The sequence below is a fragment of the Branchiostoma floridae genome, chromosome 16 (assembly GCF_000003815.2).
Source record: "Branchiostoma floridae strain S238N-H82 chromosome 16, Bfl_VNyyK, whole genome shotgun sequence".
Lineage (NCBI taxonomy): Eukaryota > Metazoa > Chordata > Leptocardii > Amphioxiformes > Branchiostomatidae > Branchiostoma > Branchiostoma floridae.
This window is the reverse complement of record NC_049994.1, coordinates 8,787,005-8,811,579: the sequence shown is the minus strand read 5'-3', so window position 1 is coordinate 8,811,579 and position 24,575 is coordinate 8,787,005. Positions and strand designations below refer to the sequence as shown.

General features: G+C 40.4%; 2 protein-coding genes across 3 annotated transcripts; both read left to right on the top strand.

Annotated features, from left to right (window-relative positions):
- Window positions 1-653: 653 nt before the first annotated feature.
- On the top strand, window positions 654-15,205 carry LOC118432753 (basic leucine zipper and W2 domain-containing protein 1-like). 2 transcript variants are annotated; one of them, XM_035844366.1, is made up of 14 exons: window positions 654-782; window positions 2,233-2,304; window positions 6,093-6,269; window positions 6,742-6,851; window positions 7,298-7,363; window positions 7,778-7,913; window positions 9,298-9,407; window positions 10,120-10,206; window positions 10,656-10,739; window positions 11,778-11,843; window positions 12,124-12,204; window positions 13,610-13,748; window positions 14,382-14,504; window positions 14,912-15,205. In XM_035844366.1, exons 2-14 carry the CDS (start codon window positions 2,244-2,246, stop codon window positions 14,935-14,937), a joined length of 1,266 nt encoding a protein of 421 aa, XP_035700259.1. In that variant the 5' UTR covers window positions 654-782; window positions 2,233-2,243; the 3' UTR covers window positions 14,938-15,205. The 2 variants fall into 2 exon arrangements, with proteins under 2 accessions (XP_035700259.1, XP_035700258.1); XM_035844365.1 differs by lacking the exon at window positions 654-782 and adding an exon at window positions 854-998.
- A 1,451-nt stretch (window positions 15,206-16,656) lies between these two features.
- LOC118403546 (ankyrin-3-like) lies at window positions 16,657-24,173 on the top strand. Its single transcript, XM_035802279.1, has 11 exons — window positions 16,657-16,680; window positions 18,872-18,970; window positions 19,101-19,199; window positions 19,459-19,548; window positions 19,820-19,896; window positions 20,151-21,183; window positions 21,312-21,494; window positions 21,692-21,999; window positions 22,193-22,815; window positions 23,708-23,965; window positions 24,136-24,173. Exons 1-11 carry the CDS (start codon window positions 16,657-16,659, stop codon window positions 24,171-24,173), a joined length of 2,832 nt encoding a protein of 943 aa, XP_035658172.1.
- Window positions 24,174-24,575: the final 402 nt, after the last annotated feature.

Sequence of the window (24,575 nt, the reverse complement as noted above, 5' to 3'; positions counted from 1 at the left end):
GAGAAGAAGCCGAACAAATGTAATAGACTAGTTTTAGAATCCATGTTTTAGAAACCATGTGTACTGCATTACTACCTTTTGTATCTATATGCCTGTGTTCTACCAGACTCCGGATCGCTGGAAAATCGTACTACCGTATTCGTAGAAATGGAACAAATAGAGAGGAATATAACCGGCCAGGGAACAGCTCGCGATCCTAGCTCGCGGTCGCGTTACTGTTGCTTAGCCGGCTATATTCCTCTGGCCGGCATACTCCTCTATTTGTACCATTTCTACGATTTATTCCAGCGACTCGGAGTCTGGTAGAGACAAGCATGAATGTGCAATAAAGGCTATTATTATTATTAATGTTTTTCAAGATGTAACATTGTGTCTTCCGTGTCTTCCTTTCAAAACAATGCAATTCATATGCTTTAGTCCTTGATTTGAGAGAACGAGACGGAATATGACAAGTGCATCTCTTCGGTCTTTCATGATCATTCAAGTCAGAGAATTCAATAGATACACGAGGGTGGATTGCATATCCTTTCCGTTTTATTCCTTTTTGTTAAGATCTTGAGCTTACTTCATTTCTAAAATCCAATTAATCTTTTATTTTTTATTATTTAAACAGGTGTCTTTTTTTCTGAGTCCCTTGGGATAAAATTTACCCCAGTCATCGATGGCTTTTATCGTAGAAATTTCCCATGGTGCCGCAGTATTTTCCCGCGTGGTGCCGTGTGCAAAATTAGTCACGTTTAGTCCTGGTTTGTCATAGTTTGTGTGACAAAGAAGAAACACTGGTAAGTTTGTGCCAAAATTCCCTCAAATATTCCCATTTCTACCACCGTGACGAAGCTTTTACGATTTTTCTTTCAAAGAAGATGTCATGATAATTGTCTGGGAGGGTCAGGATTTTACGTTTGGTGGCAAAATTGTTCGATATCTTGGTGATTCCGACGAGCATGTGTGTCGAGCCGGAAGTCGTTTTTCTCTGCGCGTCTTGGCCATAGATACTGGTTGGAAAAATGAATGAACTCTTTTAGCTAAGACTTAGAAACTCTATTGTAAGAAAGGAGAGTTTGAAGATGTTGTTTTCCGCAATAGTTGAAGAAATGGAATGATGGAAATTTTGCTGTAATTTTTGTCCGACCAACATGCCTCAAGACTGCTGCCGTCAGTCTTGTCTTAGATGTTGCTCCATTTTTTTGTCATGACGGTTTCATTGTTAACAAATTTGCAATTTTCTAACTTTCTAGACGATTATATTTGTGTGTTTAGTGATCAGATTCCTTTTGTCGCATATTTTTATAGTTTTGGATTAAGCTGAGAAGTCCCTGACTCTGAACTGCACGCCAGCACGAAATGATGAAGCCAAATTGTTGTTTGAATGGGGGAGGGGGGCGGTCTGAAAGAAGCATCTAGAATAGGTCAAATATCACATTTTCTTAAAACATTAGTTATTTATAAATAAAAAAAAAATGTCTACCCTTCATCAATTTCATCACAAGGACAATTTTTCTTGTAGTTGTGTTATTTTTGTGTGGTAAACTGGCCACATGTGGACAAGCTGGTAGTTGGGTAGGGTAAACAGGTAAACAAGTCTGAGTTTGCTTTTTCCTGACATTCATTAATAATAATAATAATAATCACCAGGTGTATTTTGCCAGCCAGTAGGTACCCATTATGAGTAATGAGGCTGATTAACGTGGTCGAGGCACCTCCTCGAGCACGGGACCCCCGTTTTACGTCCCTCCCGGAAGACGATTTCGTGGAAAGCTTCGTGAGGCTACAGCAATCCGGACGTCCTTGGTTGGTCTCCCATCCAAGCACTGTCCGGACCGTCGCGTTGCTTAACTTCCGAGATCGAGGGATCGGGTGTACCAACGCGCCACGCGGCCGTAGCATTAACAAAGAACATTATTCTATTAGCTTTTACTGTTCAAAATGTGTCAATGGAAGGGAATAAAATAAGTTAGCAGTATGTCAGCAGAAATGTTGTTTCAAATAAAATTCCTATTTGCATGAATATCTTTCAGACAAATGGCTTGGTGATAAACCAGAATAAGTATTATAAGAAATATTTTTGATGTTTATGTAATACCAAGTAAACCACTTGGTATGACTTGTGTTAGATATTGTCTAAGATATCGTTATTTTTCTTGCAGTTCACAAATGTTCATTGGTATTTGATTTGTGCCATTTCTATTTGGTTTTAGCACATGTTTAAAATTGTATCTTTTATTGTTGCAGCAAGAATTTTTATGAGTCAGAAGCAGCCCAAGCCAACGCTCGGCGGTCAAAAGATCCGGACCAGAAAACGGGGTAGGTATATGTCACAAGATGGGTATAGGGTAAGAAACCCCCCTCCTCCCCTTTACACTAGATGGTGTAGTCACTGAATGAATGGAAAATAAATATCATCCCGTCTATCTGTCCAGAAAATCAAAACTTTATGACATGAAATTGATGGCAATGTATATTTCTTTAAAAAAAAATTAATAACCCTTAAACAATGAGTCGGACAAAACTATTAAAGCTGGACCAAAAGATCAGTGATCAGTTTGGTGTTAATGGTAATTAACATGGCACATGTAGTCTCCAAGCAGACCCTACGGTGCCTTAGAAATAGTATCAAAGCTGGCCAGGGACTTGGTATACCGGCACCAGGGTCTGCCCTCAGTCGGGCTGATCTGACGCTATTAGCATCTATTTGTTGCCTATTAAACTGTGCTTGCCGAGTAGGTGTTAATTGCCCTCCCGGCCTGGGATGGCTCGTGCGCCCCTGCACCGTCTCACGTCACGGGTCACCTACGATGACCGTTACCGGCAGATTTAAAATGCCGGCAACAATGGAGGCCAGAGTACGACATGTTTTCCGCGATGTATGGGGATTCGAGCCGAAGAAAGCACAGCTCGATTCCATTTTGGCCACTCTGGAAGGCAAGGATGTCTTTGTCGGCATCGCTACCGGTCAGGGGAAATCCCTATGCTACCAATGCAAGCCATAGTTGCTAGCCGGGAACAAACATCTGGTCCTTGACGCAGTTTTTGCCGGACGAAATTACAAAATCGCAGAACGAAATAGAAATAAACTTTCAGGAGACAGAAATGGCAGCGCGCTTGGCTTGTTGTGGTTCTTTCTACCGCATCCAAACATAACAGAGAGGATTACGATCAGGCGGCATGTTTTTAAAACTCATAACGTTAGTTTGGTGTTATTATATATGTATATCGAAATTTGTAGTTTGTTTGGCATTATTATCAGACTTCAAATCGATTTTAAACTAGATATTTTATGTATTGTGGCGCTTGTTCTATTACGTTGCGATGCTGTCAAATTTTTCAATCCGGCGCCATTTGGCGCGAACCTACCGCTGGGAAGTGCGCGCTATCACTAACTTCGTCCAGTGTAAGTCGCTCGTAAAGTAATTAGCACTTGACAACAGGGTGGGGCAGCGACACCATTGTTGAATAGAAACGCTCCACCCTGTTTCAGTGTAGGCAGACCTCCGGTGCCCGTTTGACTCCCTTAGCCGGCTATCTCCCTTTGGCCGGCTATACTAATTTTGCCAGCTTTGATACTATTTCTAAGGCACCGTAGGGTCTGCTTGGAGACTAGGCACATGCTGAGTTTGTGTGCCTGACTTCACTCACTGTTGAAGCTGGGTTCTTGCTGTGTGCCAGAGAAATGAGCGTGTTGTACTGCCTGGTGCCCCCCTCCCACTGGATCACCAGGCTATCAAAACATGCTACAGTACTGGAATATATAGATTCTCGTACAGAGCTGAGTTTTGCAGTGTTTTAAGTTTGTAGTTCAACCGTTGAAACAATTCTGTGGTACAGTAGTCATACATTGCAAGGAACTATAGCGGTGTTATGGCGAAGAGGTCTCTGCAAAACCTGCAAAAAATAGAGCCACCATGACATTTCATGATTTACAAATTACAGTAACCTTCAGCTGAAAGTAGGTGAATGGATAAGAATGATGGATAAAGCCAAGTTGCAAAAAGGTATATTTCTAGTACTTTTGTTAAGGCATAGGGACATCAAATGCAAACAGGACTGCATTATTGCATGCAGTTCAAGTGATGACCACTCAAACTGGACAAGACAGCTCGACCACAGACTCAATGTAATGTTACCATATTATTGGTGTATTAACCTCAAACTGTCATCCTGACAGAAGACATATGTACCAAACTAGAGAACATCTCCAATTTTCAGTATTGTAATCTGTTTATAGGAAATGGGTCTTCATTCTGTAAAGAGAAGAAAAATAGGAACAACTGCTTTTACAGTAGTATTGTGAGAAATACAGTTTTCTTACTTTTCCATTCAAATGTGCATCGTGATGTCTGTGATCATGATGTCTGTGATGCAGACGGATTAACAAGAAGAATATGTACATATCGTTACGACTGTCTCTGAGAATTATGTATGAACTTTAGTTTTACAAATCGTTCTGGCAAAAATAGCAGGATGTACAAGATGTTTTCTGCTTTAAAAATGGTCATGTAACCTGTAAAAATGTACATGTATGAGTATGACAGAATATCTATTCATAAACCCGATTTCCGACGAAAAACCTTCGTGTTCGATGAATATTCAGAGAAAGTAAAGTAAGATTTTCATAGAAAATGAAGTAAAAATTTCAAATTAAGTACTTAAGAAGTATGGTAGCCTGACTATTTCTTCCACCATGTACATATACATGTTTTGTTACAAAGCAAGCATGAATGAAGCGAGTTAGAAATGAAGCCTACATGTTCTAACGAGCTATGATGAAGCAATGACAGTGTAACCTTGGCTGGAAGCATTAGTGGTTCCCCCGTCCCCAGAGTGGGTTTTAATGGGCAGGTGCATTAGTGCAAGCTGCTCTTCTACTCATCTCTTCTGACATGATAGGGACAGATCATTGCTAATTGTGTAAGGGATAGGGTACTGTGGTTCGTCAGATTTTGCTTTGTTTTTGTTTTCTGGTTCTTACCGCAAATTTGAAACCGCCAGTGTTTCTTTCCATCTCTTCTGACACGATAGGGACGGATCATTGCTAATTGTGTAAGGGATAGGGTAATGTGGTTCGTCAGATTTTGCTGTGTTTTTGTTTTCTGGTTCTTACCGCAAATTTGAAACCGCCAATGTTTCTTTCCATCTCTTCTGACATGATAGGGACAGATCATTGCAAATTGTGTAAGGGATAGGGTACTGTGGTTCATCAGATTTTGCTGTGTTTTTGTTTTCTGGTTCTTACCGCAAATTTGAAACCGCCAATGTTTCCATTACTGTTAAGTATGTGGCATAGAGAAATTATGAAATTGCAAACTTAAGCCCCTGTGAATACACTATTTTCTCATTATCACGAAGTCTTTGCATCTGATTCTGACTATTGACTCAAATTCTTTACCAAGGTATAGACTTTCCTGAGACTCGGTTTTCAAGTTGATATTCTAACCTAGCATTAGACTTAAGCAAAAGATTTAATTTGTATTGCCTAGTTGATTTTTGAACAACCATTCTTGTTCAGCAAGCCTTCGACTAATAGGGATATTATATCCAGTGTGTTAAACACACAGGTTTTGTACCATGATCCTTTTTGACCAGTTAAGCTGGTTACTAGTACAACAGAAGGAAAGAAGTTCTTTAGTGTAGAAGTGTTGCAAATGCAAAACCTAAGAATCGCCATTCAAATAATACATGTATTATGAAATATGGTAGGTTATTTGTAAATGCTGTCCATGGCTCCATTACTTTTTGACATGCAGAAACAAAGATATGAAATTCGATTCAAATCACTTGCAGGCTGGTTTTGATTGATTTGAATTCTTATTGAAAACACACATCATTTGCTACTGTTGATCTTGGAACATTTACTGGGGTTTTATTTTTTTGCAGTATTCCATTGACCTCTCATCGCAAAAATATGATGCCACAAATTTGTGCTCTGTATTTGTACTCTGTATTGAACAAAGGATTGCTTCAACTGAAAATAAAACTGCTCTTGCAAAATGAAGTCCCAGTGAGAGTGAATGAATTTACAGTATGACAAAGGTTTTGACTACATGTACATAGCATACTCTAACCTTTCATGTTGTTTTTAACTCTTGTTGCAGATGAAAAAAAGACATTTGAGCCTACAGCCTTTCGGGACGAGATTGTGCAAGGTCTTAATGAGCAGGGCAGCGACCTCGAGGCCATCTCCCGTTATTTAGACAAGCAGGGCAGTCGCCTTGACTACCGGCGCTATGCCGAGACCCTGCTCGATATCCTGATCGCTGGGGGCATGTTAGGTAAGTTCTCTTAGATACCTCTTCTATTCCTTTATAAACAATTTTTGTTCTTCAATTCTTTTAACAGATTTTATTTGTGTAAACAAAATATGTAGAGCTGTAACTGGGTTTTGCAGGTTAGTTAGTTATTTCAAGTTCTCTTGTCAAATTCATTATGCCTTGATGACATCATTCCCAAAACATTACCAGTAGAATCAGTGTATTCCAAGAACTTTACCTTCATAAGAAGATGTTAGAAATTTTTTTAATAAACTTTGAAATGCAAACGTCAGTAAGACCTGGTCCCCCCTACTGGACCTGGCTCCTTGTCTGACTTGCTAGATTAACAGTTGGACAACTTGGGTGTATCCACATTAGTTGGGTTCATCTATATACACCAACTAACAAGCTCACGATAGACAGAAACTGTAAAAGTTCAGAGGGAAACAGTTAAGTTACAAATGTGTTACACTGCATGCTTTCTTTATCTTAGCACCTGGCGGTTCGCTGATAGAAGATGCCGACAAGACAAAGACATGCCGCGTGGACGTGTGTGTGTTTACCACACCGGACGACGTGGCCGCCATGCGTACACAGGCTGAGGTCAGAACACTTTATACAAGATTATTTGCTTCACTGTTGTAATGCTATTTCTGCAGTGTAATGGTTTTTACACACAGTACTGAAGCATTCACCAAAACTTTGCTTTCTTGCCCTATTTATGGGCATGAACACGAGTATTACTTTTGCGAAGACGTTTTGCCGAAATGTTTTGTGTGTGTTTGTAGGTTTGTTTGTAAATGTAGCATACCTAAAGGAGTTGTAGATAGATCTTGATATTAGGTGTGTGGGTAGGTTTCTGCAAAACGAAGTGTGGGCTTCCTTGCAGCTTTCTGTTGTACTGCAACAGAAGTTCCAGTTTTCATATGTCTTATCTGTAGTTTTGTTTTTATGTGATACAAAAGACTGATGGTAAACCACAGGAAATTAATCCTGTTTCACATCTTACTGTATAGCAATGTTTGATATATTTTTCTTCTCTGATCCAGATTTTTAACAAGCTGATTCGGCGCTACAAGTACCTGGAGAAGAGTTTTGAAGATGAGATGAAGAAGGTAAGGTCAGATGGGAAGCAGGCACTCCTCCAATGGCTTGATGGATTATCTGGAAGCTGTAAATAGAAAAACCATTGCAGGGCTCGACATAAAAAATTACCTGTACCAGACAAATGTTACCTGCACCACTCTGAATTTAGTAAGTACTAAAATTATAGGATCATCACTTTTTCTTTTATACGTTATAGGTGGTAACAGTCAATGCAGCTAATAACAATCCATATACACCTGCATCATAGGACATTTATGTATTAAACCCAGTACATGGACCAGTGCAGGTTAGGTGCAGGTAGACACCAAAAACCTGCACAGCTCCAATTTTACCTGCACTAACCTGCATATGCAGGTGGTATTTCACGCCCTGAAGCGTAAATGTCTGAAACAACCCTTAGGTGTTCCCTTGTTCCTTGGCAGGTCCTAATCTTCCTGAAGGGTTTTAGCGACGAGGAACGTGCCCGTCTGGCGACCTTCACGGCCGTGGTGCTCGCAAACCAGCAGGTCACGGCCAACATTCTCCCCAGCCTGTTCCATGAGAACCTGGTCAAAGAAGGTGAGCGCCATGAAGCAATATTGTGTCTTTAACTTCAAGCAGGGTTTAACAAGATTTCTAAAATTCACTTGACCTATCGGACAAGTACATGAAAAATTTACTTACCCAAAACAACCTTCACTTGCCAGAAATTAAAAAAAAAGAAAATCTATGTATTTTCACTTCCAGCGATGCCATTCTTTTTAGTATTGACTGTATTTTCTGTGTTCACCAATGCTTGATGCCATGACTATCAAATGTAACAAATAACGTTATATCAAAATCTCACTCATGAAAAAATCTTACTTGCCCAATTTGGCAAGCGGGATAGAACATGCGCTTACCCAATCAGCACTTTCACTTGCCCGGGAGAATCAGACTAGTGGACTTGTCCAACCCCGTCACGGTTGCTCTGTTTCTTCCCCTTTTCCTCCCATGTCATTTCAAACACATAAGGTCAACAACCTGCACCAGATGGCTGTCACCATGGTTACAGACACCCTGTGTTGTTGACGTAACAATGAAGAAAGTAGCAGGACAGCTAGAGGGGCTGGTTACCATGTACATTTGTATATGAATGTGTTGGAGTCAGACAAAATAGAGCAGTAGTTTATTGATGATTCATCAATGCTAGCTAGCTCATTTTGTCCTTGAATGTTTAGAAAGAAACACTCACTTTTTGTAGGTTATTTGCGACTACATTTTGGTAGTTTCATGTTGATAGTTAAGATATCTATTTTAAGTTCTTATCACTTGCAACACAAACACTGAAGCAGATTTTGCTTTTCTTATTTTATTTTTGAATTTATTTGCTGTAGTCAGTCTTGGAGTCGAGTGCAGTATAGAAGGAAAATTTGTCCGTACATGCTACTACACTAGGATGTACTTTCGTGGAATTTGTTGTCCCCTTTTAGAGGGACTGTGTGTTGCAGGCCTCTGATGTGTGATGTTGGGATTTGGAATGATGATAACAAACCTCTTGGATGACCATGAAAAACGTTTGAGAATATCTGACCTGTCGGACACATGCATTTCATCCTGCTAAAGCAAACAAACAAACAAACAAACAAAAATGTGGTTTCTTTCCTAAAGCTACAAGACTGTTAGAGTGGGCATGCTTTTCTTTTAGATCAGTTTCTTACTTTTGTTTGACCACGACATATTTACTTTATTTTCTGCATACACAACACTTTTGATACGGTATGTTTTAATCTTACGCATGTTACAGGAAAACAAAATGATACATCAATTTATATGTCCATGTAGATAAAAAATTCAATGGTTTAAGCTTTTTTAAAGTAGTTTGAGCATTGAGTCAATGGTAATACAGATACAAAAATGAGTCAACTGTGAAATATGTGTTGGAGGGGAGGGACTAAAGAAAGTTCGTATTTTCCTTCGGCAGGGATTGGTCTTGACTTTGCGACCGCTGTGTTCAAGACATGGCTGTCAGAGAAGGACGTCAATCATCTGATTTCCTGCCTGCGTCGCGCCAACATTGAACAGCGACTCCCGGTAAGTACGCCCCCTTAGTCATGCCCTGCATTTTTTCTGAAAGGTAACAAGTGACACGGTCTTGAAATGACATGTAGAGCTCAAAATAACTTAGAACAATGCAGGTAACATTCAAAGTTGCTAGCACAAGACAAATCATAACTGTATCAGTTAGTTTCTTTGCCTATTTAGTCCAACCAAAACAATAGTTTGAAAAATGTAAGGAATTTTGTAACTCTTGCTGGCCAAATGTGATGCTACTGTTCTAGGTAAGTAATACCGTCACAGCTCCAATTCTACCTCAACTAATTTGCATATGCAGGCTGTATTTCAAGCATTGAGTCATGTAAATGTGACAGGCTAGCTATTGGAAAACCAGTTCATTGTAGTCATACAAATGCCAAATTTTTAGTCAGAGCTTTTGTTGGAAAGGTTCTTAGGAACAGTACTAATTTGTTTTAAGTCTATTACCTCTAGTTTTAGCTGTGAATAATTGAGTCAGGGCTGTCTCCGGCTTTAATTTTTTTTCCATCACGCTCATTGTTTAGGAGCTCATTTTGTGTCGTGACGTTCAGATTTTCTGGACAGACTGGGTGAATTTTTCCCCTTCCAAACAAGCAAATCTCTGTCCTGGGATGGAATGACAGGTCCTGGAGACAGCCCTGGGTTCAATATGATTATCAATTGAAGAAGATTTGACAGTTAATTCTGAATGTTTTTTCTTCACCTACAGGAGCTGTTCCCAGCCAACAAACGTTCTCAGGAGCACCTGGAGTCCCATTTCCGCACAGCTGGTCTCGGGCCAGTCGCTGATTTCCAGGTGCAGACACTAGTTTATACTTCATAGGTTGTTTTGTTGGGGAGTAAAGTATTGTCTTTGTTGTGTATGTGTGTGTTTTTGTGTTTGTGTGTTTTAGTGATACCCAAATCTCAATCTGCTAGCATTAGTAATATTGACAGCAAGCTTGAAGTGACGCTAGTTTGAAAGATTATTTTTTGTTTTCTGACAGTATTGCAAGTGTTGTTGCCAGCAGGCCCTGGTACCAGTACCAGGTTCCCTCCTTTCTCACTTGCTAGAGTAATTCAGGGTTGTTTGAGGCTGTGTCCTGAACTGAGAGGGCATAGTTATAGAGACCCTAAACATGTATTACTGTGTTACATCCCACTAAAATTTACCACAAGAGCAAAGCAAAACAATTGACATGTTCTTGTATGCTACCTCAGTTACAACTGAGTTGTTTGTTTACTTTTGTTTGTTTGTTTACACAGAAGGGACAACAGAATGTGGCATACAAGAAGGAGCTGCAGAAGAAACTGGCGGACATGATTTCCAACGAGGACGACGTCAAGGAGGTAAACAAACAAATAAACATTGTCAACTTAAATATTAGACTGCTGAACTTTCAGGGCTGAAATCATCTTGTGAACAGTCTAATGAACAATTTAATCACTTTGTTAACCATCCTCAACCAAATTTCAAAATCACCAGAAAGATGAGCATTTTTAAGAAACCTTTGGTAGTCAATAGCCTGCGGACATTGATCTACAAAATCACGCTGTGTACATTTGCTGGTGCAGTATCACTACTGCAAATGGCCTATAGAGCTTGCAGACTTGTTAGGCGAGCTATTCTGCTGCGGTACACCAGCTTGTAGGGTTCTACCTCCTCCTTGTGCTAAGCATACTATAGAACCTGTCCCTTACATGTTAGGGAGTCCTCACCCTGTCTCTCCTGTGCTGTACTGTACTGTATACACCTGTTCTTTGTCACAATCATGTTTGTATCTCTACTTAAGCTGGCCAATGGCATTCCTGCTGTGAGTATCTGTAGTTCCTTCCTCCCTCGTTAACAACCTACCAGCTGAACTAGAAGCTGCTGAAATGAGGATTCCACAGGCAAAACTGTTGTGCTTTCAGATCCCTCACTGTGTCAGGTGGTCTTTCAGCAAGTTATCAGTGATCACCAATTCTTGAAATGATCTTCTAGGTCATGTATTGATATTTTTTTTAAATTTTCAATAAAGGTCTTACCAATGATCTCCAGACAAAAGGTTTTCTAATGATCTTTCAATGAGCCCCATATGTCTTCCAGTGATCTTTCTTTGATCTTACAAAGTCCCTCAAACGTCTTCCAGTGACCGTCCAGGGAAGAGATGGATGATGCCAGAGAATGGCATGACACTAAGGGAAACATTAAAAAGAACAGAAAACTAAGAAGAGCAGAAAAAACTGGTTGTCGGATCTTCAGTGGTGCTCTAACTGTCAAATATTTAAACTTAAGGATAGATGAGATAGGATGAGAAATTTTAACTCATATCCAGTAGGTGTGTCTACATGTGAAAACCTTAGTATGAAGTGCTAATGTTTGCATGCTCTTGTGTTCCTGTACAGATTGTTCTCTATGTGAAGGACTACATGAAGAAGAATGAGCTAGCAGAGCATGAGGTGGTCGTTCTGGTGAGTCCCTAGAAGTTTTCTTTTCAATTTCATTTTTTGGAAAGCTTGCCAAAAAAAAAAGCTAAGTGTTATTGTCCTACATTTCTTGGTGGTCTGGGTGGAAGGTAGCTTAATTTGCTTGTTTTTTGCCATAAGAAATTGATAAGAAGCTGTTTTAATATTACTCTCCAAACTTCATGGTTTTATACCTGGTGGTCAACTTTCTTAGCTGTTATCAACATTTTTTTTAAAATAAGAAAGGCTACATTTTTGTTAATTTGTGATTTTCTTGAAACCCTAGGTATGGTTTTCTGTCATGAAGTCTGTGGAGTGGAACAAGAAGGAGGATCTGGTGGCAGAGCAGGCCATCCGGCTTCTGAAGGTGGGACCTCTCTACTGTCTGTCATCAGTAGTACCTGTAACTCTTTTTATGTCATACCTGTGACGCGAAAACATTCGATACGGGTGTTCCGGACCGGCTGATAACTTTCCGTACGGCCCGGGCTTATCACACGGGCTCCATTCGAATAAATCGAACTGTTTCGAGTGCGCCGAGTACGGCGCCATCAAAAGTTCAAATACCTGATTCGGACGTTGGAACATTACTGTTGCAACGCTTTTTTTTCGAGGGCAACAAATTTGTTCAACTTCTGGCGCATTTCGCATCAAAACAGTGGTTTTCTCAGATGGGTCGGTCCCAGCCCTCCCGCGGGTCGGATCACCCTCCGGCCTTCGGCCGTCGTGCGATCCGACCCGCAGTCGGGCTGGTACCTCGGGTGATACGGAATACACCGTGTTGTATTCTATATATACAATTGTATAGAAACTATTACCGGTTCTTGTTGATACAACTGTCCAGGGCTGCTTCAAGTAATGATTCGCCATACAGTGTGTCCGTGTGTGTGGGTGACTGTGCGTGCATGTGCTTGGGAACGTGTGCGCGATTTGTGTGTGTGTGTGTGTGTGTGTGTGTGTGTGTGTGTGCGTGCGTGCGTGCGTGCGTGGGTGCGTGTATGTATGCTTGCGTGCAGAGCCATTTGCCACTTCAATCGATCTCAGGGTTCTAGCCAGCGTCCCTTTTTCCGTCAATTGACGGAAATTTGCTGCGTGTGACGGAAAAATTTTAAAACCAATCCGTCAACCTTGACGGACAAAAATCCTTGGTGGAAGCTACAGGCGGCTTGGGGACGCCGTCCACGGCTGTAAAAGCCACACAGTGTTTGTTTTGCTATTGTTATGATTGTTGACAATGTGTGTCGGCGCCCTTTCGCATACGATAATCTCATTAAAACCCGTTTTTCAAGGTGTCAGTTCAGTCCTTCTAATTAATTTTCGCGGTTTTCGCGACGATTGTAATTGGCTGACGGAAAAAAATTTCGAGCTGGCTAAAGCCCTGATCGATCTACACAGTTTCTGACCTGATGCTCACTGTAACAAGGCAGGGTTGATTGTAGACATGCTTCATTATGTATGAAGAGTGTGAGAGAAGGTATGCCTCTGAGTGAGTCATATTCTCTTTACTGTGATTCATAAAGTAGATTGGTGCTTTAGAATTGTAAGATATTATCAATATGCTAAAAAAGCAGTTACTCAAGCAGCTGGATATGATTTTGGAAACGGTCAGACGTTTCAGACAGCTATCCAGTGTCTTTCGTCAGTGTCCTATTACCTGGATGTCTAACCTTCATCAACGTACAAAAAAGTATGTTATCAATGATATGGTACAAGTTTCCATACACTGTACCTGTTACAAATGTTGCTAAATGATGTTCTCTCTCCACCCCCAGGCCTACGCCCCTCTGCTGGCAGCCTTCACCACCCAGGGGCGCTCGGAGCTGGACCTTCTGGTCAAAATACAGAACTACTGCTACGACAACATCCAGTTCATGAAGGTGTTCCACAAAATACTTGTCCTGTTTTACAAAGGTGAGCAGGATTCTGCATGGTTAACTTGTTGAGCAGGATTCTGTTTGGTTAGCTTGTTGCTGGTCATGAGCATCACCTAGCAGGTTTCATTCAAATTGCAGATTACAGCCCTGTACATTTATCTATCCTGAGCTATAACCAAAAAAGAGGTTTGAAATTATACAAATGACATAAAATTCAAAGAATGATTGTTGTTCTCTTGACTTGCAAGTGTTGTTGCCAGCAGGCCCTGGTACCTACCAGGTTCCCTCACTTGCTAGAGTAACTCGGGGTTGTTTGAGGCTGTGTCTTGTACTGAGAGGGCATAGTTATAGAGATCCTAAACATATTAGATTGTTTCTTCGCACTGAATGCTAAACACTTCACCAAAAGGTTGTATGTCTATCAAAGGAAATGTTGATATGGGATGTGTTTGAAACTACATCTACAAAAAGTTGAAAAAGGTAGGAAAGTAGTTATTACAGAAGATTTGAAAAGAGAAAACTATTCAAAGCTTTCAACATTCTTTGCCCAGTTTGTCATCCTTTAGTCCCTTTCTTTTTAGAATTGTTCGTTTTAGTCATGAATGTAAAGCTAAAGAAGTGTGGTTAAGAAATTAGACGCAAACTTGAACCTTGTTACTTGCCTTTCCAGCGGACGTTTTGAGCGAGGACGCCATACTGAAGTGGCACAAGGACGGCCACTCCTCCAAGGGCCGGTCAGTGTTCCTGGAGCAGACCAAGGAGTTAGTGGAGTGGCTCCAGAGCGCGGAGGAAGGTGGGTTAATTTGGGGTTGTCGTTACATCAATGAAATTTTATACCACATAGGAGTACATTTTGTAGTGACTTGCTAAAAGCTGCACAGATCCAAATCCAAAATTTCTGGTGAATATATCAAATTGGATCTGGCACAACTGACTGGAAAGAGAAATCATTTGGACAGGGAAAACAACAGTGTTACTGTTAGCATTAGTGAGTCATTAAAAGGACAAGAGAATTATTGTGTCATAGCTTAGGTCATACAAGTTTAATTTCTTGGTCCTTGGCCGTTTGCTGGAAACTGGTTATAAAAATCCTGTCACAACATTATTGTATCATTTTGTGTAAAAATAATTGATAGTCTTGTACATCCAAGTTTGCCAACAAACTAAAACAAAGTGTCATTCTGTTTTCTCCCCACACAGAGTCAGAGGAGGAAGATGAGGACTAGAGCCCACCTAGTGTAACCCCAGAACACCTGTGTACCCTGGGCCCACCTGTTTTACCTGGACACACCTGTCTGTCCAGCTGTCCTGGTGCTCCATGTGCAGTAGTGTGGGTGTATGAGGGGGGGATTTTAAATTAAAGGCTCGGTGGGTTTCAGGGGGGCTGTAATAATTAATCTCAATTTGTTCACTTGTCCATTGTCTTAATTTACGGTCTCCCCAGTATTTGTGAAGACGTGGAAGACATATAATAAAGATATGCACACTGCCTTAGTTTCTGTTGTTTTTCTGCCTCGTGGGTCAGATTGTGGTTCTCAGTTAGGGAGATCCAGCTTTACCAAATGTGGTATAGATGGCCTTAAAATCATTTGGTTTGTATCAGCAAGCCATACAATCTAAGGTAGGCAGCCTCAACATGATCTTAGCAGTGCATAATCAAGTCAACAAAGCAACAGATAACAATATTCATAGAAGCATGTATCCACCACGTAATGCACTTACAGTACAGTACAAGCCAGTTACATGTAATTGCACAATGGAAAATCGCACACTTCTGTTATTTGCACGAAATCCTCAAATCCCATTGTGGTGTGGTCCAGCTTAATCACTTCGCTTTGTTGCACCTTTCGGATAATTGAACAAAATGCACTGGCAAATGGGGTGTGCAATTAAGCGGCTTCTACTATATCTATCATTGTCCTACAATTTCACAGTCCAGTGGCAGCCATTCTAGGCTAGCTTCAGACCCATTGTCCTCCATCTGCAGTTGTCTGACATCTTGACAGCCGCACAATCACCAGCACTTTTACAGATTGTGTGGTCCCTTCAGCTAACCAAGTCACTGATTTCCAAGGAAGATCTTTGGAAAGAATGAATCGGAATATTCTACAGCAGTATACTTCTCTTTTCTCTTCCCCCATACACCAGGCCTGGACATCAAATACTTTGAGAAACCAAGATTGCTGAGATAGACAATGTCCTCCTCAGCTATGGCCTTGTCCATCTGAGAAAATGCTGAAGGGATTGACTTCACCTGGCAGGCATTCTTTATGAAGGAATGTATGTAACAATATTGCAGGGGAGTCTGTCATAAGGTCTCTGACCCTCCACCCCCCTCCCCTTCCTACAAGTACAACAAAGAGGAATCTTTATGTTACTCATTAGTTCTAGTGTTGCGTTAGATGATATCTTATTGTATGCCTTTACACTGTATACAATGTATATCAGTGTATCATAAGATACATCAATAACTACTGCATACACGACGCTATGATAATAATGTTGCGATAAATGTGTATACTAAATTATCAGTTGTCCAGCAGGTAGTGAAGACTCAAAAACCCCTAACTCACCACTAAACTTAAAATAAATGTGTATCTGGCTCTTTCTCTGTATTTTGCTGCATGAAACAATTGGATAGTAATGCAATGTATCCCAATTTAAACAAATGGTACTTATCATACTACATAGTCATACTTGAAGAACTCATTGTGAAACTTGAGAACATCAATACGTAAATGCAGCACCCCACTAAATCATATTGGAATGGTCCAAGTATAGTCATGACCATGAGGTCACACAAACGTGACCAAAAGAGGAACTATAATGGCGGCCAGCTAGAGGAAAACTTTGTCCCAGCTACCAGTATACCTGCCGGCTTCTTGTCACCTGCATTTGTGTCTGAGGGCAAACTTTAAAGTGTTAAAGAACCTTACAAGTCAAAGATGTCCTCTGTGGTCGCTGAAAAGGTAAAGTGTAAAACTAGTATGGCATTTACTTTGAATAGCCTAGCAAAATTTCTTGCGACTGTAGGCCTGTTTTTTTGTAGCCATTGATGTCCAAATCATACAACAAACTTTAACAGCTGAACTAGTTTTTCATTCCTTGTGTTTAACTACCTATACGCTTGCCTATGTGTATACCACGTATTGATTTGGGATTCCTAGTCAAATACGTGCAAAGGTTGGCATCAGCAGTTACATGAGCATTTCCATCCTGATGATTATCATACACCTTAAAACCTCCAGCAAATGATGTTTGAGCAGTCTGCATGTATGATAATTATGAACCAACTTGAAACTAGAAAAGATAAATCTGCTAAAATGTATTACTTGAAAATGGTACAAATACTTAAGGTTTTTTATTGTTCTTTTGTTCATTCAACGTCTCCGAGCATTGAACTTATGAAACTTGACACTTCTTAGTATATCAAATGACCGAATCACATTCAGTGCGATACGGTCATTTGACCGATTCACAATAGACTAGTCTGTGAGACTGCTTTGGGAGAAAATATTGACAAAGTGACTAACTTGTTCATTCTAAATAGAAAGTACATGTAACAAGAGTCAGATACTGCAGGAAATGATATAATCATGGTGTTTTTAAAGGACACTAGAGTCACTTATTTCTACTCCTTTGTGTTACCAATGCCCCAATTTTACTGCCACCTCACTGAACCGATATTAATTGCCACCCTTTAGTATCATGACTTATGTTAGCCTTTACGACATGTGTTGTATGTGTGGCATGGATTATTGCATATTATCTTTGTCTACAAAGCTTGATTTTTTTAAATTTCAGGAACTTGTTGATGCAGTCTGCAATGGTGATGTGGCTCGTGTATCGCAATTGCTTCAATATGGAATGGACGTAAACTGTAAACTAGTACTTGTAAGTACTGACAAACCTCTAGTTCTATTGCAAAAAAATTATATAAATTATATTATTTAGATTGCATTTAACTCAATTGAAATTGAATTCTGTGTCTCCAGTGGTAAAGGCAAATGTCAAATTATGTTGCAATTTTAAACTTCCATACACAAAATGAAGCACTTACCAACAAGCACTTTTGATCAGTCCTCTGATCCTTACCAAGTTGAATAGTGTCATGTCAAATTGTTACTGGGGTCAAATTTGTCAAAGGGAGAAAATGCCTGAATTTGGATGATGTTTCAATACAAACAAAACCTTTCAGCCATTCTTGAGTTATCTTTAGGCCATGTTGATTTGATTACATGTGTAATGGACGACATGGACATTATATGGATGACATGCGCATCACTTTTCGGCTGTTTCCACAATAAAAAGCAATTACTGCAAATCGTACAAAACAGCTGTAGAATGAGCACATTTATGCCGTAGATTGAAAAAAAGTATCGGAAAACAGATACTAATGTCATAGAATGCCAAAGTAAAAATTAAGTCAAAGAATAAGATGTGAAAGTGCAAAACTGAAAAATCTATTGTTGGTAGGGGTGGGTATCAGTACAAAAAATTCAGGTACAGGGCTGGTTCAGGTCCTGAGGATAGGGTCCAGGTCCGGACCTGAACATGATTCTCTTTGAAAACTTGTGATTGGGCAGGCAATACTCGAAACAAGGGTCCTACAAAGGAATCTATTTGATGGAATATCCAACTCCCATTGGTGTTTTAAGATCCTATCTTCATGTAATCAAGGCTAGCTACCTCTCTACCTTTGACTGTAGAAACTTGGTAGAAATGACTGTAAACTCAACTTGACTTCGCTCTTGTTATTTTGTTGGCTTGCTGAGCGCCAAATCGACTGCCGATATAGTGTGTCCGTTTTCTAATTGGCGAAACCCGTTCAGCTGATTTTTACAATACAATGTATCGGTCCCTACACTTTATTGTTGGTATACCAAATATTACTATTTGTGTTTAGTCCCATGTCCAACCTTGCCACTTAGATTTCATACTAAAGGCAACTTTTTTTGGTCAAATTTTGTTTTATTTGTGCGCTCGCATCAGTTTTGGGCTTCCCAGAGGATGTCATCTATATGATCAAATCAAAATGGCGTTATGAAAAACAGGCACACACATACAGACACACACACACAGACACACACACATCGAAAAATGCTTCTAAAAATGTAGGTAATGAGGTAATGACTTGGACTCTTTGTCACATTGTTATAGCAACAGTGCTCCCTACTTCACTTGGCAGCTGAGAGTGGACATGTTGGTGTTGCTGAACTCCTCATTCAGGCTGGAGCACAGATGGACAGCCGGAATAAGGTACTGCTTGGTGTACACCAGGCATGAGTGACAATTCTTTTGATGTTATCTGTACATGTTTATGATGAGAGATACAATGGCAGACCTGTCATAAAGTATGTCAGGCTGACTTTACTCTATTTGTTTACAGTATTGTGACACCCCACTTCACATGGCAGCTGAGTCGGGGAATATGGGAGTTGCTGAACTACTCCTTAATGCTGGAGCACTGGTGGACAGCAAAAATAAGGTATGGCATGTAGATAATATTGTTGTTGGAAAGGTTGTAGTATTTATAAAATGAATGAAAAAAGATGAATAATAGATTGATTGAATGAATTGATGAAGACAGTTTGTTTATACAGCAATACAAAGCAGTATTTTTCACTCCCCCCTGTGGTATGGAGTGAAATATGGAAAAGGATAATTTAACGTGCAAATTTCAGTATACATAAGGATCTAGATATTTAGTGCTTTGTGATGCCTACTTTGTTTCCCTGTTGTTACAGTATGGAGTCACCCCATTTCGTATGGCCATTTTGAGAGAACATTATGGTATTGCTGAATTCCTTAAGCCTGGGACACTGGTGGACGATAAGGTTTGGAATGTTATCATATATTACAACTTTCAGGGTGCATTTGCTTACTCTGTATGGCCTGACTACATATATCATAGGTCTGGGGTTGAATCAAAATTTCAACCAAGAAGGTCTTAAACCTTGTTTCAACCTAATACCTATTACAGATTGAAAAACTCCATAACATAAATTGTTTTTTTTTTTAATTAATTTCAATCCGTATTTCGTAATATTAAACACTATCAAATCAATTTTTACAAATTGTTAATTACTAACAACTGCTTTTTTGTAGGATGGCAAGGCACCTAAATCACATTCAGAAATTACTCCAGAAGAAGTCTCATCCCTGTCGCAACAACTGATAAAGAGGTAGGTCGAATACATAAGCTTTTGATATTCTTGAGCACTGGTCTCGGATGTATTTTTAAAATCAACATTCAAAGTCTTTTTAAAAGTACTGCACAAATGTACATTTGTACAATAGAACAAAATAAACGATAACTGAGGACAAGAATCATAACACATACATTTTTGACAATGTATGAAAGCCATCAAGAATGATTTTATTTTGTTTTTCTAAACATACTAAGTTTAAGTACTGACTTCAGTCACAACCATTACAGCCTCAACATTGGTGCAGAAGGAGGTGACAGCCTCAGCATTGGTGCAGAAGGAGGTGACAGCCTCAGCATTGGTGCAGAAGGAGGTGACAGCCTCAACATTGGTGCAGAAGGAGGTGACAGCCTCAGCATTGGTGCAGAAGGAGGTGACAGCCTCAGCATTGGTGCAGAAGGAGGTGACAGCCTCAGCATTGGTGCAGAAGGAGGTGACAGCCTCAGCATTGGTGCAGAAGGAGGTGACAGCCTCAGCATTGGTGCAGAAGGAGGTGACAACCTCAGCATTGGTGCAGAAGGAGGTGACAGCCTCAGCATTGGTGCAGAAGGAGGTGACAACCTCAGCATTGGTGCAGAAGGAGGTGACAACATCAGCATTGGTGCAGAAGGAGGTGACAACCTCAGCATCGGTGCAGAAGGAGGTGACAACCTCAGCATTGGTGCAGAAGGAGGTGACAACCTCAGCATTGGTGCAGAAGGAGGTGACAGCCTCAGCATTGGTGCAGAAGGAGGTGACAGCCTCAGCATTGGTGCAGAAGGAGGTGACAACCTCAGCATTGGTGCAGAAGGAGGTGACAGCCTCAGCATTGGTGCAGAAGGAGGTGACAGCCTCAGCATTGGTGCAGAAGGAGGTGACAACCTCAGCATTGGTGCAGAAGGAGGTGACAGCCTCAACATTGGTGCAGAAGGAGGTGACAACCTCAGCATTGGTGCAGAAGGAGGTGACAGCCTCAGCATTGGTGCAGAAGGAGGTGAACTACAAACCACGTCCTGTATCGTCAGTGTGCCACCTGGAGCCGTTACCATGCAAACAGTGATCACTTGTCGGATCATCGACCCCAATGACGTCACACTGTCTCTTAGGGATGGAGACATGTTAGTGAGTGACATCATTGAGCTGGGCCCACAAGGAACAACCTTCCTCAAACCTGTCACTGTACGTCTGCCGTACAACAGCACGTTATCAGGTGACACCAGGGAACCAGTCATATGGGTCACAGAAGACATGTCACAATGGAGAGAACTCAAAACAACCAGAAAGGCATGTGGAAAAAAAAATTCTTGTCAGCTTTGAGAGATTGCATCATGAAACATCTGACAAATTTTGTATGATTCTCTGTCTAATAGATTATGACTTTTGAGGTTTTCTCTTTTGTTTTCTTATTTCAGAGCAAAGAGCATATCACAGTTACCGTGGATCACTTTGCCATCTTTGCTGTCATCAGTCAACTCAAACGAGACCACTTTTCTGTATCTACAAAAGGAGTCACAGTGACATCATCAACCCAGCCTACTGTAATAATCACTATCCCTGAGCAGTCAGTGAGCACGCCGATTCAAGTGAAATTACAGGTAACAATCTTCAATACCAACATGTAGAATAAAAAGGGTATCAATGTTGATGTGTATATTTGCTTCTCCTTTGGAGAAATAATTGTCGTACTGTACTATTAACGGAAAATGTCTTCATCTGAAACAAATTACTGTGCTTCCTTTTGTCTGTCGTACCCTTAAGTGTAACTGAATCATTATCCTATGTGCAAAAACAGGTTCAAGAAATTTCCAAAGAAGTATTGGAGGACATGAAGGCCAGGGACCAGTCTTCCCACAGCCTTGTTTGCACCAGCCCGATAGTGAAGATCGAAGCTGCTGATCAGTTAACAGTACACTTCAACAAGCCAGTCACAGTGCAAGTGCCACATCCTCGGCACTACATGGAGGTTCCACAAGGTGGCGCCACCGAACTGCGTGTGACATCATCTGAGGAGGGGACAGACCAGTGGACAGATGTGACTGATGATGTCAACATCCGAGACCTTGGAGAATTTGTTGAGTTCAACGTCACAGAAGCCTCCAGGTACTGAACATTTTGTAACAGTCATCATGATGACATCATGATTTTAGCAGGTTTTAGGGTAAAATCTGTACTTAGTCTAGTACCGTTAGTAGACTGAGATTTAGCACCCTTTCCGGCATTTGAAAATTGCAGACAAAAAAACAACATATTTTTCTTCTTTTTATTCATATTTTCAAATAATTCTATCTTTCAGCCATATCATACTCGATATGCAGGCTGGTGGCAAATCAGAGGAAATAGGACCGATTCCGTTGGCACTTTGCAATTGGATTCATCAGCATGATGCACAGTTCATGCTAATGCAGCGGGAGGACAACCAAAATCAGTTCCTCATAGAATGCTGCAAAGTCAGTGACACAGACGACAAAGAGACTCGTGCTGGTTACAAGGCTCCAGTACCAAGCAAAATAGTAAGGCTGTGTGAAGGCCAAAAGGTAGGAATAAACATAGAAGGCAACGTGTCATTCGCACAGTTCGGCAAGGCTGACAAGCAAATAACTTTCCACAGTCAGATAAAACATAACCTCCTCCATATCACAGTCAGAGGTGAGAAAGAAGGCAAAGGCAAGACAGATTTAGACGGAGAGGGGTTTGTGACGTTCTATGCCTTGCCTCGCGTTTCTGTCGGAGTAAATGCCCATGGAAAGAAAGTATGCAGTGTTCTGAGGAAGGAACAAGAACCAGAAGAGCAACCCAGCTCAATCTTTCTGTGTGAACTTTCGATAAAAGTACTCCCGGCTAGACAGATGGAAGACCACCTGCAGGTACTTACATTCTTTTATATTGGATCAAATGAAAAAAAAAACTATTACAGACGTAAAATACAGCTATGGCATTTAAAGCTGTCTTGTAGACAATGTTAAAAATACAGCAATGTATCATTTATTACTAGTTTGTGTTTACACAAGCTCTCACTGGCCTGGGTTAATGACCCCCTCCTCCTAGGGCGGCGGCAATTGTGGGGTCGGCCGCTAGGGGTGCCATTTTAATCAGGCTACATTTATTACCAGAAAGATAGATAATTTGATGTTTCTTCAATGACTGACAAATAATATCAAATTGATTGATAAGTCAAGCCCACAACACTTAGAACAAAGTATGTAAAGATAGCATTGTATTTAGATTAATCATTAGAAAAGACTCATTGACAATTATGTCACTGAATTATTTTACCAATAGGGAGCAGCATCCGGTTCCCGACCAACAATTGCATCAGAAGTCAAACGGACGATCAAAAAGAAATCAGGTATTGGCACTTACAGTTGTTACAAAGTTGGACATATAGCTCAATTAGACAAGTACAGTAGGATTTTTCAATGTCACATGATTGTACACATGTACACATAAACCATACCTATTGGTTAATATTTGCTAGTATGGCTGGATAATGATGATCAATGACAAACACACTTCATCATCGTCTCCACCCAGGGCCAAAAATCTAATCATTTCGAGGTCTCATCAAGACCTACCCTCAAATCTCAAGGCAATCCATCCAGGCATCACAGACAAAGAGACAGACAGATAAGAATGCTCCCGAAAACATAACCTTCTTATCAAAAATAATTATCAATAAAGGCACTCCATAAGAGTATGTGTTCAATTCAACCCAGTACAAGGGAAGCAGAAGTGCAGAACACAATTGAAAAAATACTCAACACTCAGCACTTACAAAATGATTACTGTCTTTGTCCATGGTGCATGTCAGGTATGGCTGATTACATCTACTTCATCAAGGAAAAAGCAAGCACTGACTGGATGGACTTGGCCCATTTTCTTGGTTTCTCATGGACAGACATTCAAAACATTGCCGAACTAAACCGTGACAATAAGAAAAGCTGCTGGCACATGCTGGGAAAGTGGAAACGGAAGAAAGGGAACTTTGCAACCATAGATTTGCTGATGAAGGCTCTAAAACAGGCAGGGCTGCAGAGTGTGTTGGATGGTTTGAAGGAGAAATTCCCAGGTATTTTTCAGTTCTATGTGCTACAATGAGATAACAAGTCAAATTGTATTTGAATTTGCTCTTCAATTGAGTGTTCTGGTACAACCCATTTCATAATTTACACAACAGTTGAATCAATAACACTGTGCATTTGCGTAGTAGATTAAAATGTTTTGTTGTTTATATTTCAGAAACAACTGTGAAGGAAGCACCAGTGGCTGAGAAGTAACTGATTGTGCTCACTTCAAAGGTAAATAAAATGCACATATACATGTAGCTCTGTTGTTTCAGGTAGATAACTACAATACTGTAACTCTGTTGCCCACACCTGTCAAATAAAATCACTGACTTTGAAACTTGTCAGCATCAAACCAATGGCATATCGGAAGTAATTACACGGTTTTTATATTGTTCTCCAACAGAGTCAAAGGCAGTCATGATCAACACCTACCAGTATGGCAAGAGTTTTAAGTTGTGTATTTGGGAAAGTTGATACCTCTGTCTATTCCGCACATGTTTATTTGTATATGGTTGTAATACATAGCATGATAAATCAAAGTGAATGAAAAAGGAAGGTTTCAATTTGGAGCAAATACTCACTTTGACAGATTGGTATCCAACCAAAGTGTTC

Bases quoted from the DNA above. Each gene is read 5' to 3' on its own strand.
- LOC118432753 (XM_035844365.1), top strand. From the start codon at position 869: ATGATAATTGTCTGGGAGGGTCAGGATTTTACGTTTGGTGGCAAAATT. The intron at 6,852-7,297 runs GTCAGAACACTT...TCTCTGATCCAG, and splicing joins CCATGCGTACACAGGCTGAG to ATTTTTAACAAGCTGATTCG. The intron at 12,205-13,609 runs GTGGGACCTCTC...CTCCACCCCCAG, and splicing joins AGGCCATCCGGCTTCTGAAG to GCCTACGCCCCTCTGCTGGC.
- LOC118403546 (XM_035802279.1), top strand. From the start codon at position 16,657: ATGTCCTCTGTGGTCGCTGAAAAG. The intron at 16,681-18,871 runs GTAAAGTGTAAA...ACATTGTTATAG, and splicing joins CCTCTGTGGTCGCTGAAAAG to CAACAGTGCTCCCTACTTCA. The intron at 22,000-22,192 runs GTACTGAACATT...TCTATCTTTCAG, and splicing joins AACGTCACAGAAGCCTCCAG to CCATATCATACTCGATATGC.